This window comes from Zea mays, chromosome 9 (assembly GCF_902167145.1).
Source record: "Zea mays cultivar B73 chromosome 9, Zm-B73-REFERENCE-NAM-5.0, whole genome shotgun sequence".
NCBI classification, from domain to species: Eukaryota; Viridiplantae; Streptophyta; class Magnoliopsida; order Poales; family Poaceae; genus Zea; species Zea mays.
Window position 1 is genome coordinate 48,211,144 of NC_050104.1, and position 18,074 is coordinate 48,229,217.

At 44.3% G+C, this 18,074-nt stretch overlaps 1 protein-coding gene across 1 annotated transcript; it reads right to left on the reverse strand.

Moving 5' to 3' along the window:
- Positions 1–10,649: 10,649 nt before the first annotated feature.
- On the reverse strand, positions 10,650–17,284 carry LOC100383148 (uncharacterized). The gene is made up of 8 exons (NM_001175813.2): positions 16,880–17,284; positions 16,632–16,741; positions 13,868–13,924; positions 13,478–13,777; positions 12,338–12,585; positions 11,941–12,247; positions 11,577–11,850; positions 10,650–11,105 (listed from the first exon to the last, which is right to left on the reverse strand). The coding sequence occupies exons 1-8, from the start codon at positions 17,219–17,221 to the stop codon at positions 10,851–10,853; spliced, it is 1,893 nt and encodes a 630-aa protein (NP_001169284.2). The 5' UTR covers positions 17,222–17,284; the 3' UTR covers positions 10,650–10,850.
- Between the last annotated feature and the right edge of the window lie 790 nt (positions 17,285–18,074).

Genomic DNA, 18,074 nt, shown 5'->3' on the forward strand with positions numbered 1-18,074 from the left:
TGAACCCTCTGACTCCTCTAATAGGTGACACATTCAGATAGACATAATCTCCCACTTCAAAACTTAGTTTTCTTCTTCTTGTGTCAGCATAACTGTGTTGCCTTAACTGTGCTATCTTTAGATTCTCTCGGACCATTTTGATGTTCTCTTCGGCTTTGTGCAAAATGTCGGGACCGAACACTTGTCTTCCTTCAGGTTGATCCTAGAGCAGTGGAGTTCTACAACTCCTTTCGTACAGTGCCTGAAATGACGACATCTTTAAGCTGGCCTGATGGCTGTTGTTATAGGAGAATTCCACATAAGATAATTTCTTATCCCAACCTGACTTATCTTGCAATGCACATGCTCTCAGCATGTCTTCCAGAATTTGATTAGTTCTTTTAGTCTGACCGGCGGTTTGCGGGTGATAAACTGAACTGGACTTCAAATGCGTGCCCAAAGCTTCTTATAGCTGTTGCAAAAAGTGAGAGGTGAATTGTGTTCCTCGATCTGACACTATCTTCTTCGGCACACCATGCGAACAAACAATCCGGGACATATATAACTCAGCTAGCGTTGCTCCATTGTATGTTGTCTTCGATACTTGATTCCACCAAGTAAGAGCATAACCAGAAAACTCGACTGAAGCCAAGTTCACTCAGTGTTGATCTGAAAAAATTTGAACTCTGGAAATTTGATCACACTACTCAGCCCAACTAAGATATTCACCTGCACTTTCTTTCCCAGTAAATTTAGGAATATCCAACTTAACTCAGGCAATATTGTTCGGGTCATTGCTATGACATCGTCCATGATAACAATCTCTATCTTCAAAGTCAGCATGTCGGTGATGATGACGCCAACCAAACATTCCATCATTTGCAAAGGGATTCTCATCGGATTCATCCTCACGATCGTGGTCTTCAAACTGCTCATCTTCAAATCTTACTCGACATCCGTGTGCATGATGCCTTCCACGCAGATTATTGAAATCAACATGACCAACACCACCATAACCTCTATGGCCATCGCCGAAGGGATCGAATTAATGGCTGAAACCATAATTCTCATCTCCGGATTCTTCTCGGTAAAATTCTTATGGATCACAATGATGTAGCCTTCGACCTCCTGTTGATGAGGACATGGATGTGTTTCCCTCTGAGATACCCCTGGATTACCACCTGAGTTGCCTCCAGATTTTCGGGTTAGTCCCACTTTTAACATTTCAGATTTGAAGCCATATATGGTTGACGAAGATGAGATAGAGTCAAGGACGACTCCAATTCAAGAGGAGGAGGATGATGAGGACATCACTTCTATACATACAATGAATGGACCGATAACACGATCGCGTGCACGACAGCTAAATCTCCAGGTATGTTCTACCCTAGTCAATTGTGTTTCAGAGCTTATGCTTGGGGCCATGGATGTTTTGATGATTCGGAACCTTGGAGAGGACCAGCAAGGACTTGGGAAAGGCCTACATGTTGAGGAGGAGCAGCAAGGGCACCACAACAGGAAGGAGATCAAGTCTGACTCGGCTGCGACTCCATCTTGGGTTCGAGGACCAGTCTGCACTAAAATGGACGCCCAAGATGCATCCGGACTCCGATTGCGACGGACTTGATATGGTTGGAAAGGTAAGGAGATTATCTAACCAACCCAACTGCTGCCACCCTAAAATTCGTCTGGGGTCAACGGGAATCATCGAAACAAGTCAGCATTCAGATTCTGTTTTGGTGCTGCGACACCGTCTGTTGGGTCGTTGGGCCGTGTATCGTGTCGGAGCCCATTAGGGTCGAGTCCAGGGGTCACGCACACCCTAATACTCTATTTATTCAGCAGCAGCCGTCATATTAGGGGGGTTTTGCTTAAGTTTGGATCTGTCGAGAACAGCCGCCGTAGATCGGTTTGTGAGACCCCAACTTGTGAGTTTAATCATTCATCCGCAATATTCTAGATTGTGTTCTTTCTTGTTCTTGCTTGTGTCTTTGATTCTCAGGCAGGAATTAGCCCTCGTGGCGAGGTCAATCGCGCAATGCACAATTGATAACCAAAGGAGAAGTGGTGCTACGATTGCGGGGTTCTAGTCGTGTTGATTGGAAGCCGGATCGTCTGTGTGACATCTACACCAAATCGATAGTTATCTTCACCTGACGGAAGATTGGGCACCCCCGTTCCTATCAAGTGGTATTCAAAGACTCAGGTATTACCGTTAGGCTTACCCTAGTTTAGTTTAGGTTTGTTTTCATCCTATAACTCCAGATAATTGCCATACAAAAAAAATCCGCTGTCCTATAACCCTATTTAGCCTTGCAATTTCGTTTCAGATTGCTTTGTTGAATTTGTGTCCGTGTTCGAGTCTTGTTGCTGGTTTAGGTCGTGTCGTAATCGTAGTTCAACTGCTCCGTCGCTGTTATTTGTTTCCGCCGCTATCCCATCCACCTTTCCCAGATTATAAGTCGAGACACCACATTACTTGATTTGCCCTCGCTAGCCGCCTTGTGTGAACTCTCGCCACGCTAGCCCTAGATTAGGTTGCAAGCCGCATTGCATTGCAGCCCCTCCTTGTTTCATCATCTAGCGCTTACCTATTGCTTATACCAGGGAGGTTTGTGCCCCTGTACTCTATAGCCACCGCTACGGTTCCTACCAATTTGTGCCCTTGAAAACCATAACTTGAGGTACCTTCCATAAAATGGGCATAACTTTTCGCTCGGTACTCCGTTTGAGCTCAAATTTTTACAGCAGATTTTTGACTCCATTCTGGGGTGACCCAAACTCGCCTATGACCCGTTTGGTTCAGTCAAAAAATTCAAAAAAAATCGGGAAGATAATTAAAAAAATTGTTAAAGTGTTTTCAGAAATTTTAGAGATCTTTTGTGATTTTCTCTATGCCACAATACAACTTTGTTTCAAGTGAAATTTTGTGTGCTTCCATCATTTGTGATTTTGGATCAGTGATAAAAAATTCAGAATATTTCGAGATCTTTTGCTGGTACTCCTTTGGAAACGCGCCTTTGATTTTTACTAGTGCTGAAAAATCTGCGCTATTTACAGAACTGCCATTCTGCTGGTTATTTAAGTTTTTGTCCACCATTCCTTGTTACCTTTACCTTGTTGTGCTTCGATAGGACACGTCTTAGCCAGCAATTGTGACTTGTGATTTGGACACTTATTGAACTTCGCTAATCTGCACTCGATTTTTGCTAATCCTTGATATTAATTTTTGGCCTCCCAAGCTCCACATACTTTCTTCTGATCAATACAGCTGTGACCTTGCAATCGCGGTTTCACTACCTCTTGGTAAGTATCACGAACCAGCCTCCGATTGTACCATCCTTTGCTTGTATTTCGTCAGACACTTGTAAGAGCTTGGTAAGATACATTAGAGCGTGTTCCTGTGTTCCACCCGAGAGGAGCGTGTAGTGAGATTATTAGGGATAACCTTCACCGTTTGTTTCCTGTTTTTGTGTTTCGATGGCAGGCGACGACGAAGAAGCAAGGATTCCTACAGACTTCGATGAATGTGTTAGCCGCCAAGATCTTGAGGCAAACAACAAGCTCCTGAAGGAGCAAATGGAGGAAACGGTCCACAAGTCAGTGCATGATGCCTTCATTAACATGGACCTTGGCAGGACTTACGAGAGGCTGGATCGACGATTGTCCTAGATCGTCGACAGACTTGCTGTGTTGGAGATGCAACAACAAGCACCGCCACCACCACCTCCTCGTCCACGTCTTCCCGATGATGCGGTGATTGATGAAGAAGGCAATTATGATGAAGCGGCCACAAGAGATTTGTGCCTCCATCGTCGTCTTCATCAAAACGCAGAAGGTATGCCACACCGCCAACAAGGTAATAACAATCGTGCTCCTGATGACCCTTATGCTAAGATTAAATTTTCTATACCATCTTTTTCGGGTCATTATGATGCTGAGGGATATCTTGATTGGGAGATGACGATAGAACAGAAATTTGTTGCCCATCTTGTACCTGAACGGCATCAAGTTAGACAAGCCACTAGTGAATTTAAAGATTTTGCTATTGTCTGGTGGACTGGTCTAGTTGGGGATGGTAGAGCACCTACGAGGCTACGACTTGGGAAGATCTTAAGGTAGCTATGCGTGATAGATTTGTTCCATCGTCTTATCATAGAGAATTGCGTAAGAAATTGATGCGTTTAGAGCAAGGGGATAAATCTGTTCAAGATTATTATGCTGAGCTTCAGAAGGGAATGCAGCATTGTGGGATAGTAGAGGGACATGAGGATGCTCTTTGTCGTTTTTATTCAGGTTTGCGACGTGACATTCAGGACATTGTGGATTACAAAGAATTTAACACTGTCAACAAGTTGTTCCAGTTTGCTATGCTTGCAGAGGAGGAATTGCAGGGACGCCAACATCGACCTAGGGCTACTTTTGGCGCCTCCTCTGCATCACGGACGCACACACCTGCCTCAAGCCATATTCCCTCGACACCTGCTGCACATGTTGGTAACCTTCCTTCGCAGGTACCCGCCAAGAAACAGAATTCACCAGCACCTGCCAGTGGTCGTTCTTCGGGTATTGTTTGCCACCACTGTCATGGGATTGGTCACGTGAAGAAGGATTGCCCGAGTCAGCGAGCATACATTGCTACAGATGATGGCTACATTAGTGCTTCCGACGGTGAGGGTGACAATGATGACTCCAGTGATGTTGCTGCTCATGATGATGCCATACTTGGTGCTGATGCTACGGTGAACCTTCGAAGCATCATGGTGCAGCGTGTTCTTAGTTCTCAGCCTGAACCATCAGAGAAGCAGCAACGCCATAATTTATTCCAGACTTTCTTCTCCATCAAGAATCGGCGTGCACATGTTATTGTTGATGGTGGAAGCTGTAATAATTTGGTGAGTTCAGATTTGGTCAAGAAGCTTGGCCTGATCACACGTCCACGACCACATCCATACCACATTCAGTGGATCAATGATTCAAGCAAGGTTAAGGTAACACACATGGTACGAGTGCATTTCTCCATTGGTATGTATTCTGATTATGCGGATTGCGATGTAGTACCTATGGAAGCTTGTTCTCTTTTGTTGGGTAGACCTTGGGAATATGATACTGATGCATGTCACCATGGTAGGAGTAATACATACACTTTTAGGCATAAAGATAAAAACATTACTTTGCTACCTTTGACTCTTACTGAAATTGTACAAGCTGATAAAGATAGAGCTGCAAGTACTCATAAGAAACCAACTAATGAGACAGAAATTCAGCAAAATTAAATTGAAAGCTCCTGTCATGCTTGCTACTAAATCTGATCTTCTTGAAACTCATGCTACTGATGCTTGTTGCTATGCCTTGGTTTGCAAAGATGCTTCCTTTTCTATTGATGATATTGCTAACACTTTGCTTGCATCTGTGACTAACCTTTTGCAGCAGTTCTGAGATGTTTTTCCCTCTGAGTTACCTCCAGGACTTCCTCCCATTCGTGGGATTCAGCACCAGATTGATTTGATTCCTGGAGCGAGCTTGCCCAACCGTGCTGCTAGACCATTTAAAATTTCAGATTTAAAGCCATTTTTGGGAAAAGAAGATGAGCTTGAGTCGAGGACGACTCCACTTCAAGAGGGGGAGGATGATGAGGACATGGATGTGTTTCCCTCTGAGATACCCCCTGGATTACCACCTGAGTTGCCTCTAGATTTTCGGGTTAGTCCCACTTTTAACATTTAAGATTTGAAGCCATATATGGTTGACGAAGATGAGATCGAGTCGAGGACGACTCCAATTCAAGAGGAGGAGGATGATGACGACATCACTTCTATGCATACAATGAATGGACCGATAACACGATCGCGTGCACGACAGCTAAATCTCCAGGTACGTTCTACCCTAGTCAATTGTGTTTCAGAGCTTACGCTTGGGGCCATGGATGTTTTGATGATTAGGAACCTTGGAGAGGACCAGCAAGGACTTGGGAAAGGCCTAGGTGTTGAGGAGGAGCAGCAAGGGCACAACAACAGGAAGGAGATCAAGTCTGACTCGACTGTGACTCCATCTCGGGTTCCAGGACTAGTCCGCACTAAAATGGACGCCCAAGATGCATCCAGACTCCGATTGCGACAGACTTGATATGGTTGGAAAGATAAGGAGATTATCTAACCAACCCAACTGGTTCCACCCTAAAATTCGTCTAGAGTCAATGGGAATCGTCGAAACAAGTCAGCGTTCAGATTCTATTTTGGTGCTGCGACACCGTCTGTTGGGCCGTTGGGCCGTGTATCGTGTCGAAGCCCATTAGGGGCGTGTCTAGGGGTCACGCACGCCCTAATACTCTATTTATTCAGCAGCCACCGTCACATTAGGAGGGTTTTGCTTAAGTTTAGATCTGTCGAGAACAACCGCCGTAGATCGGTTTGTGAGACCCCAACTTGTGAGTTTAATCATTCATCCGCAATATTCTAGATTGTGTTCTTTCTTGTTCTTACTTGTGTCTTCGATTCTCAGGCAGGAATTAGCCCTCGTGGCGAGGTCAATCGCGCAGTGCATGGTTGATAACCAGAGGAGAAGTGGTGCTGCGATTGCGGGGTTCTAGTCGTGTTGATTGGAAGCCGGATCGTCTGTGTGACATCTCCACCAAATCGATAGTTATCTTCACCTGACGGAAGATCGGGCACCCCCGTTCCTATCACCTGTGATGGACAGTCATTCATTAAACATCCTCTCCATGGCCCCACGAGTGAGTCGGCCATGTGATGCAATTCAGCCCGAGAGACAAGGGGCTCTCCATCTCCATGATTTCCACCGTGAACACCCGAATTGGATCCTACCATGTTAGAGTGAAGCAATAGAAAGTAGAATATGAAAGTATTTGTAGAACAATCGATCTCACCTCTTACTTACACAAGCTCTTTCCTGATCACTAGGACCGTGATGGTGTCGGTGTGACAGCTTCGATAGAGGTGGTAGAGCGGTCGAAAGGATCACAAGTCAAACGTCTCGGTTCAAGTTTTTTTGTGGAGCTATAGGAGGCTAAACAAGGTGGGCTATGGTACTGTCAACCAAGTGCGTTGATGTGCTAAAAAGATATGAAATTGTTGCTAGATAGATTCTCATTAAGTCAATGTAAACTGAAATTTTCAGCAACACAATCCCCTTTCAATTTTTTCACTTCTTTTTTTGACTTCTTTCTCTTTTTCTTTCTTTCTATCTTTTTATAACACTAATGGGGTGCAGAGATCAAATGGAATGACTCAATATGAATACGATGGTGGTAACTAGCAACTTGAGGAACACAAACGACACAAGGTAACAGTACCACCAAAGGGCTATAGGGTTTTTTTTGTGTCACTTTGGACTATAGGACAAAACAAAATATAAGACGAACAAACATTAGGACAAATATGTGGATGATAGTAAGACCTACCGTGACAACAAAAGCTTTGATACCAGATGATAGGTACCGAGTTATATTCGGTACTAGGGTGGCCCGATCTTCATGATAATAGGTTGATAAATAGGATGGTTGGATATAAAAGTAACGGAATAACAAGGTAAATTTGCTAAAGAACATCGGGTAACTGAGTTTATACATGATCAAGGTTGGAGGTGACCAAGCGACGGGGAGAGAGACACTGAAACCGTGTAGACATCGACTCGATCTCCGAACGACCGTAGAACCACAACCAGAGCTAATCCACACAATGTGAGGCAGCCGTACTGGAAATCGTATGGCACGAACTAGTGGATCCCAGAGGAATCTCTTCACAAGTCTAGGAAGAATAAGGAAGAACAATGGTACAGTAATCACTCAGCAGCTCGACTGCGCTAATCACTTGGATTCTCAAATCATCAAAGGTTATCAAAAGTTGTGTTACATCATAGACATAGGGGTATTTATACTAGCAATAACCAGCCTTAGATAAGTATAAACATAAAAAGAAAGTATTTTAATGTGCTAATGTGAAGAGGCCTCTTCGGGAGATCTCCAGAGCTGAATTCTGCGTGGCTATTTGAATTCTGCGCAGCCTTTAGTATTTTGATAATAACTTCTCCTAGGTGTCTCCAAATGGCGTGGGGCTAGATGCGTTGGAAAGCTGACTTGATAAGCTTTCTCACCATGTATAGCATGCCTAATGAAACTTCATAGAATGATGCAGTTTAATACGGAAACTTGGTCATCAAGTAGAGTGTTGACCTTCTGACCAGTCAGCACTAAAGTAGGTCGACCGCCTTGCTAGGAGATCCAATTAAGTCGGTCTTAGAAGCATTGGAAACTAGACTTCAAGAGCTTTCCAAAAAATACTTATGAGCCTTCATAGCTTTTGGGAATCAAAGATATGACTGTTTATTATGCGTGGTTCTATCGCGCTGGGCTGACTCAAACTTAGCTCTCTCTGATTCGCCCTTGATATGTTCTGTCCTTCCTCTTGGGTGAACCTAAGCAATATCAACATACATGACTTAGGTAGTGTAAAGTTCTCATTAGTGTTTAATTTAAATTCATAAAGTAGCACGTGCACCACTTGTTATATCTTTTTCGCTCGGCTTCGAGTGATAGGTCCAATAGGAATGGTTGTCAAGGTTGACGATGTTGGTATGGTCACATCACAGGGTTAGTCACTAAACTGCACAAACATCGAGTAAACCTCGGAGCGATTCTCATGAATTGCTCGGAGACTCGGGGGCTACATCTAGCAGATGCACTCGTATGCACCCAAGATTTCGACCGGCGGTAGTACCTGAACAAAAATGGACCCATGCTTAGTGCGTGATGACCAAACGTTGGCAAGGTCCGTCTTTAAATTGCGCAATAAAACCCTAAGCAAATTAAAATTGTTTGGGGGCTTGGGGACTACTATCAGGTACCTAGGAACGAGGTACCCAAAGTGAGTCCTATAAACCTTCTGGCCGAACAGTCTCCCTGTCGAGCACGCCAGCGAGGCGATGCAGCCGACCAACTCCCCACCGAGCAAGCCAGCGAGGCGGAGCGACCGACCAAGTCCCCGCCAAGTAAGCCAGCAAGGCGGAGCAACCAACCAAGTCCCCACCGAGTAAGCCAGCAAGGTGAAGCTGCCAACCAAGTCTTTGCATCCACAAGGTGGAAACCTGAACCCAGTGATGCGAGCCCACATCCACCGCGACAAGACGTGTCATCACCACGCCACGCCCAAACATGCGCTCACTGCAGGAGACAAGCCCTGGGAAAACCACAACATATGAGTCCCACAGTAGCGCGCACATGGAAAAGATGGGACAACATGCCATACCATGCGTATGTACCGTGTAGAATGGCAGGAGACGCAAGGCATGCGGTGGGCGGAGCCACGCCACATATGACCACGTCCAGGGACAGAATCGTGGCACCCTCCACATACTGCCACCGGGACATCAGCGACGGACTCGCTACAGAAACCAGCGCAGAGGACGGAGCCGTGTTAGGAGTACATCCACACACAGAAAAGGGGTCAGTTCATTGACCCAGGCGGATAGGACCACCCCCCCCCCCCTCACTCACTCTCTCGGTCTCTCTTTTCTCTTCAACAAGGAAGGGGCCCCACTGTAAGGCTTCTCTCTTGAGATATAAAAGAGAGAGTCCCATCCTTCAAGCGACATACAAGCACACCTGATGTAACACGTTCCATAGCAATACTACGATTAGCACTACATTGGACTAGGGCGCAAACCTGAACCAATATAACCCACCATTTCAAATCCATCGCTCGAGTTCCAGGCGACTCACCATTCTGAATGAGTCAGCGCTAGCATCCCCGCCGAACATAAATCTTACTGTCCCTGGTTTCCGAAACCACAACCGTTTACATATGAGCTCGCATGAAATTCAGGTGTGGTGGTTGATTTGATTCTCTAAGAAGATTGTGATCTTACTTGTAAATAGGTGTTAAGGATTTAAGGTAAACTAGAATAGAATATGTTGGTTAAGCATTGATGTCAAACCTTATAAACATTTCCTTTGTTTAGACCTCATGCCGTACATTTCTATCAACATCATCAACATAGTTTTTTAGTCCTAAGAAAGTTAGGGTAGGCTAGAGTTAAAACCCAAAAAGATGTCACCAAAAGAAGAAAAAGAGAGAAAGGGAAGGGGAAAAGTTTTTTAGAGCACTAAAAGAAAAAAGGCCTATTCTATACATTATATTAATATGTTCATCCTTTCGCTTCTGCTACCCCATTCAGCTAATTGGTGTAGAAAGAGTTTTCGAAGAAAGTGTTGATGCTAGGCTAGAGTACCTGATCCGCACAGGGATGAAGACACTCTTTTGCTGGCATTTTGATGTAATTTTGGTTTAGACTCCCTATGTAATAAACACTGCTATGTACCACTAATTATTGTCACATGTATAAATGAACTGGTCTTGGTATAAATGTGACGTGTATTTGGTTTTATGCTTAGAATCGGCTGAACAATGATACAGAGGCCGGACCGGCGCCTTGCAGCGGTGGCTGAATGCGGGTATGGGCGTATGGCCAGCTGATGGCAGATGAGGACAGCAGCAGTGGCACAGAAGGTGAGGCAACCGCGATGATGCAGAAGCCCAATAGAGATTAACCCATTACTTTGGGCATAACCATTCTAGTTGACCAGTCTGCAAGTGCCAGAGCTTCACTATATAGACTAGTAAACCGCCAAATTTCCATCTCCGTACGGGATACTAGGTAGTCACAATAACAGGTCCCACTGCTTCACTATTCCTGCAACGACATGGTTCTTACACACTTGCATCACCGGAAAAAAAATAGCATGCGATGCTTGACACATTACAGCACAAAGATGGACCCCTATACAGGAGGAAGACTATAAGCACCCAAGCATTTTTGTAATGTCCACGACGACTCCACGTCTTGCATCATGGGGTTCACGAGGAGCAGGACAGCATGCACACTCCAGGTCTGTATGCCCAAGCTGGTGGCAACCGTGCATATTTCTCCATTCCCGGCTGCTCGTCATACGGATTATGCATTACCCTAAGCACCCGGCGAACCTCCTCGTAATCGCCTTGCTCAGCTACGTCGATAGCAGACTGGCAGAGATAGTTGCGGAGAATATACTTTGGATTAACAGAGTTCATCGCGGCTTTCCTTTCTTCATCAGGAACGCCGCTCTCCACCAGCTTCCACACAGAATGAACAACATCGTTAGACTTGAGGTTAAGATATTGGATGTAGCAATATAAAAGTCTGGTTAACAACGGTAGAGCATGATAAACCTTGGGCGGTGCAGATGATAGTTCACAATGTATAGAGATCAAGGAATATGACCATCAGATAAATTTTAAAACGCATAGGCACATTCAGGGCGAATGCAGGTAAAATTTCAAAGCACAAGGGCAGCAAGCTGCAAGCCTGCAACGGGCAGTGGGAATTTCTGCCCGAGCCACAACACCTTACTCAGTTTCAAAATGATCACTTTAACTTCAAGAAGAAGAAAAAAAAAATGGCAGAAATTTTTTAAAATAAAAAAGAATGAAACGACAACAGAAATGCCAACAGTAGCAAAAACATTGTGCTATCGCAGCATCAAACCATCCCTTTTATGATAGAAGTGCACAATGGAGGAAACAATTACAGAATAGGTGACCCACCTCTTCAATATAAGTCTGTACCCAACTAATCCATGCTTCCTTCCTTTCTTTCCCAATATCTAGGAGAGCAGCCTTCAGTGGGACAAGCAGCTCATTCTCCGGAATACCAGGATCCGCATTGACATTCGAAAGAAGACGGAAGAAGTTGGTATAGTCAACCTTGTCAACTGCCATGTTGCTAAGCAGCTTACTAATTAGCTGCTTATTATACTTAGTTAAGCCCAGTTTTTTGGTCATGATAGATTGGTACTCATCCATGAACTTTGTCCCATACCTATAACAAACAAAAAAAATCAAAATGTTCACGCAGATAAGTCACTGTCATCTACTGCCAATAATCGTTCAGAATGGAGGAACAGCTCACCTCTCCATCACATAATTTGCCTCATCTTGGCTGATAAGTTCAGCAGAGGACAGTGGTCCAGTGAACTGAGCAATATTCCACAAGCCAACATCAGGTTGATTTGCAAAACAGTACCTCTTCCCAGGAAGATCAGTAGTATTTGGAGTATAGCTAGGATCAAATGCATCGAGAAATCCAAATGGTCCATAATCAATAGTTAGGCCCAGCACACTCATGTTGTCAGTGTTAAGTACACCATGGGTGAAGCCAACACCTTGCCATCTAGCTATCAAGTAAGCAGTCCTCTCCGCCACCTCAACTGCCCAAGCTGTTGCAATGGATTGTCAGGAAAGGTTAGTTCCCCAAATGATCGATGAGGATTTTCAAAGCAAACAAAATGTGGCACAAAGATATTTGCCTGCATATTTGTTTGATGTGAGATCTATTGTTGGGGAATCTCCTATAGCTGTCTCGAATGACAAACCTTCACTCTTTTTCATATTTTCAAGATGTGGAAAGTGATGATGTATCGTGTAGTCTGCCAAACGACGAACAATCTCAATGTCCTCTTTGCCCCTTGAAGCGTGTATCTGATACGAACCAAAACGTAAAAAAGACGGTGCTACACGACAAACTATTGCACCAGGTTCTTCCTTTGCATTGCCACTGTGTATATAAGATGAATGATTAAACAATAGAAGTGTATCAAATAGGTACAGTGTATTTACTCAAAACCTTCAGAAACATGATCCTTCAAACAGAGTATATTTTAACTGCTGCCAGTCGGTGTTATAGATTGAAGGTAGTCGTAATGTAACAAAAGTTCTCTAAAGTACAGGATGCCCTGGTGAGTGGTGATACAGTAAGAGCAAAACTCATACACATTCGAGATTTTTTAAAGAAAATCCTTAACAGGAAAGTGGCCATATGCCCCTACACAGCACATACATGTGATATATGTGAGTGCATGAGACTTGACCTCATTTACACAAATAAATAAAATGAAATAACCCAATCCACACTATACACTGCAGATCGTGTTCAAGAATAAATTTAGGGCAGTTTCATGCTTTATAATCATGTATAGGACTATAGATTAATAAGAAGTTAAGGACAATAAAAGGCACATAGAACAAAAGCAAAAGACCAACATACAGCAGTACATTGCCACCTGTGCACGCATCAAATAATAAAAAGACATGAAGCAAGCTGTCATTCAAAGAAATAAAACCACTATGCCTGAAGCACAAATTACCAAAAACGTTCTTAACAACAACAAAGCCTTTTAGCCCCCAAGCAAATTGGGGTAGGCTAGAGTTAAAAACCCAACAGAACCCACAAGTCAAGGTTGTGGCACATGAATAGCCTATTTTAATAATGATGTTGAGAAGTTAACCCATCACTAATACTTTGCCGTCCCTTCCCCAGACCCCACTCATGTGGGATCTTCCGGCACTGAATCTACCCTTTTTATATATAAGTGGAACACAGCGATGAAACATAACATGGTTTAAGTTTTAACAGTGCACATTAAAAAAATGAAGATGTCATGACATACTCATAGAACATATCTCGGACAACTGATTTTCCAGTTTCAACTAGACAAAGAGCACGAGTTGTAGGAATGCCTAGGCCGTGCATGGCTTCGCTGCATAAGAATTCACGGATGCTGCTGCGTAGGACAGCAAGACCATCAGCAAATCTGCTGTATGGAGTCTTTCCACAACCTTTGAGCTGCAACTCCCATCTCTCACCTCGAGAGTTGACAACCTCTCCAAGAGCTATCGCTCTTCCATCCCCCAACTGACCAGCCCATACACCAAACTGATGTCCTCCATAGCACTGTGCGTAGGGCAAACTGCAGGTTGTTATCCATCAGAATGTTGATTACCTGGCTATCCAAAACCAAATAGTAAGGATATTAAGTGATGGTGTCACTATGACAAACCTCCCCACTAGTGGAGTTGCTCCTGAGAAAAACTGAGGGAAATCAGGTCTTTCAAACCTGAAAATACAAAGGATAGCACATAAACAATTTATGAATTTCTGTTCACCAAGATCAGCAAGGATGCTAAAGAAACTGAGAATTGGAGTAGGCAAGGTAGGAAAAAAATATATGCAAAAAGAAAATGACAACCGGTGAAAGCACATGTTAGAACTCAACCTGATTCCTTAACCTATCATGCAATAAGAACAAATTTCTAATTTCAGTAGCTGACTTGTTGAAGTCCACAAATTAATTGCAAAGAGTCATAGGAAGTCTAACAGTTTCAATAAATAGAAGTTTTTCATGCCCATCACCACAGGTGATATCAAGGCATCAAGCCAATGACGTGAGTAGCAAACAAGAGGAAAACTCAGAGGATAGGTTATCTGTCAAGGGCTGTGTACCCTTGACTCGCCGGACCGCGGCTACGCAGCTCGTAGCCGTCGGCCGTCTTCTCCGGTGGGGATTATGCCTCCCAACCGCAGGCTTGATAGAGGTAGAGAGATGAGAGACAACTGATTATTGCTTTCTTTTCAAGGTCCGGTTACAATCAATTTATAAGGCCAGCGGCCAGCGCAAAAGGAGAAGCTCTCCTTGATTATAGAACCTGCCCAATTATTAGTTTCCTTCCTAGCCCTTTCCTTCCTAGCCGCCAATCACTCCTAGGCCTTTCCTTTCTAGCCCTTTCCTTCCTAGCCGCCAATCACTGTCACCCTTTCCTGTTCTGCGCGATCCCTCTGATCTGCGCGATCTCCTGCTGCGCGGTCGGCGCGTTCCTCAGCGCGGCGAATGTCCCGCGCGCGCCTCCCCCTACGGATATACGGTTGACCGTACATGACATTATCTCGGTAAGCAGAAAGAAACCTTCCTTTTATCTCTGTTCCGTTTATTCAATTTTTGAAATACAGCGCTTTAACCGCAAGTGGGGAACCACCCGTGGGACCCAAGCGGAAGACTAGATGATGTGTATAAGTTTGAAGACTCATAACAGCAAAAGCAAGGAAGAAAAAAAAAATTGAAGAAACAGAACAGAGATAAAAGGAAGACTTCTTGCTCCTCCTGTTCTCAAGATCACCTATCTTCTGTCCTCTTGTTTGCTACTCACACCATCAGGTTGATCTCACCCGCAGCAACAGGTGTGGGAAAATTCAGCAAAGATATTCTAATATTGGGCGTGTTTGTTTCAACTTTTTTTCTGACGAGCTTTTCTTATAATCTGACTGTGGAGAGAATCTAGTTGTGAGGAGAATCTGAATATCGTGGGGGAAGGAAGATGAAGGGGTTCATAGGGTTTAAGATCTAGAAAGTGACGGATTTCTATTATCGCGGTGACTCGAACGATTATGTGTTCATGTTGATTTTAGTCGGTTTTCACCAAAGAGATTTTCACAAAAACAGGCTGAAAAGCTGGGTGTTTGGTAGTCTGCAGCAGCTTCTGGTGGCCAGAAGCTAGAAAAAAGCTGAAACTAACACCGCCATAGTTTCCTATTCCCCAACACACATCATCCAAATATTTTGTGAACTTGCAATAGATAAGTTGCTAAGTGTATGACCAGCTGCTGCCTAGTGCCAGATTCCTAAGGCAGCCAAGGACACGAGTATTGTAATTAACAATTCTAAATTTCCTTTTTTCACATAATGGCATGTTATAAGTAGTGATTTGGGTTACCTTGGAGCACATAAGCTCTATTTTGGGCTGCTTACGCATCGGGACACCACTTATTGCCCTGGTGCCACTAAGGGCTAAGTGTCATCTTTCAAACATGCTCATCACAGACCTTAAGAGTAATAATTCAGCTAGCGCTTATCACTTATTTTCTCGAATGAAGTCTGCTAGTTGGAATGTTTTGTTAAAATATGAACAAAAATCATGGAGACGTGACTACCTGTTGACTACCATGTAGGTCTAATGCCCCATATGGAACAACCATGTCATAAGAAGTTTCACTTTTAGTGACTGAAGTGGCCAAGAACAAATCACGTTGCCAAAATAAGACAATGAACCCTTTTGTATGCTAAAAGGTATAAATGTCTTGTCACACTTTTTGTTTCTCAAAAAATGGTTATTCTATAACACCCCAGCTGTTATCAGCTACTTAGTTATGATTGAAGTGCTTCCAACTTCCGATGAATTCAATGTATCTTAGATATTTTTGCAATTTACATTTCACCTATTTGTTAGTATGAGCTCACCCAGTTAGCTTTCAACAAAGAGACATGCTTAGTTTTATTGCTCTCATAAAGACCAAAGTATAAGACTGCAGCTTTTAAACAAGAACGAGAGCACAGTTTTTTTAAAAAAAACATACACATCCAAATAGTACCACTATTTCATTCTTGGATGGAAGGTTTTTTAAACTGGAAAGAGCATGCAGACATCAATCAGTGCTCACTTAAGGATCAGTGGCTACAGGTGATATCTTAAGAGTTAAAATGTCAAGACAATTTGGTGTGTTAAATTAGCCAGGACTCTACCACGGTGGCATACAAGGACACAACTGAAGAAGTTCGCTGCAAAGGATACAATTTGGGGTTAAATTCGAGTGGCTTTAGTAGTGTCAACACTAAGCAACTTCGTTTCAGTGCATCTAAGAAACGTGTGATAAAGTTGTTCCCTGCTTCGCCAAATGCCATCCCTTAGACCATTGCAACTTTGCAGAGGATGCCCGCTTGTAGATAAGCAGCTAGAAATGGGAACTGTAACAACTAAGGATTTCAGGCTCACTCTTTGTGATCCAGATCGAGTAGATCGGCCACGGAATCAGACCACGCAACCAGCTTGGGGTTGTCCACTTTGGCAGAGGGAGACACCCTGGAGTAACAGGCGTGCAGGACCTGCAACAGCACAGCAGGCCGATGAGGTAGCTGCTATCCAAACAAAAAAAAACGAGGAAGGAGCAGCTAATCGGGTGCAGTTGAATGAAGCCAGGCAGCCAGCAGCGAGCGTAAGGGGAGGAGGAGGCAGGCCGGAACCTCCCGCGGGATAGTGTCCGATCGCGGGTCGCCAGGCAGCTCGCGGACGAAGGAATGGTCCCAGGGTAGCTCCTCCAGGACGAGCCGCCGCGGGGCGCCAGCGCCCCCTCCCCCCACGTCGACGGGGGGCGCTTCCGCGGCGGCGTGTGACCCGGGGGCGGCGGCGGAGGCCATGCCGCGCAGCAGCGGGCGGCGGCGGGCGACTCGGTGAAGAAGCTGCGGCGGCGGGAGGCGGAGGGTGCGAGGAGCAGGGGACAGGGACGCGGAGGGGAGAGGGGAGAGGAGCGGGAGCAGCCTGTGACTAGGGAGGAGGAGGCGGGCGGTGGGGAACTGGGGCGGCATGGCGACGCGTGCCACGGCGTATTTGGCTTGCGGGGCGGAGGGCGGGTGTGTGGGTCAATCCCATGCCCCGTCCGTGCTGCTGCGTGCGTGGTGGACTTGTTGTATATCTTGTATCGTGAGCGGCGCGGGCCGGGGCGCACGGTGGGTCTGGGACTCTGGGTCGGCTTCGCCAAATTCTGTGGCCTGATCTGGCCGAACAACCGGGACGTTTACGCTTAGGCCTGGATGACCGCACAGGAATTCGAAGCCACACGTGGGCGCGCGGAAACGAACGTGGCCAGACGTGAGGATATATCCGTACCTGTGCCGTGCCGCTCTCGGATCGTCGACACGTTTTCCTGTTTTGACTTCACAACATCAGCTATTAGGGGTATGTACGACTTATGCTAGATACCTATAAAAAACTCATTTATGTAAACTAATATATCTAAGTTTTATATTTTATTCAATAAAATCCTTAAATACACGTCTAATTTATGTGCGTTATATAGGTGAAATTGTAATTTAGATTTAAAGAATCATGCTAAAGACGTTACTTCATCAAAATACGTCTCTTTAAGATATGAGTTATTTATGTCGATTGTACATATCATTAGGCTATGACAAATATAGTATATAGTCGTATAAAACACATTTTAAGTATGTTTAGAAGTAAAGTATTTCTTTAGTTTTTAGACAATAACATGGTTTTAGTAATACTATAGTATTTATGTCGTAAGGTGTTTGGTTGCATTCCTAAAAACTATATTTTTAAAACCATGCTATTCTATATATCATGCTATTTTTAGAGTATTGAAAACTTCATTCCAATTCAAAATTTTCATGGCATAACTAGCATTTGTCTAATATCATG

Excerpts from the sequence above, each read along its gene's own strand:
- LOC100383148 (NM_001175813.2), bottom strand. The coding sequence starts at position 17,221 with ATGCCGCCCCAGTTCCCCACCGCCCGCCTCCTCCTCCCTAGTCACAGG. Across the intron at positions 12,248-12,337 it reads CACATCAAACAAATATGCAG|CTTGGGCAGTTGAGGTGGCG; the intron begins GCAAATATCTTT and ends CCATTGCAACAG. Across the intron at positions 11,851-11,940 it reads GCAAATTATGTGATGGAGAG|GTATGGGACAAAGTTCATGG; the intron begins GTGAGCTGTTCC and ends TGTTTGTTATAG.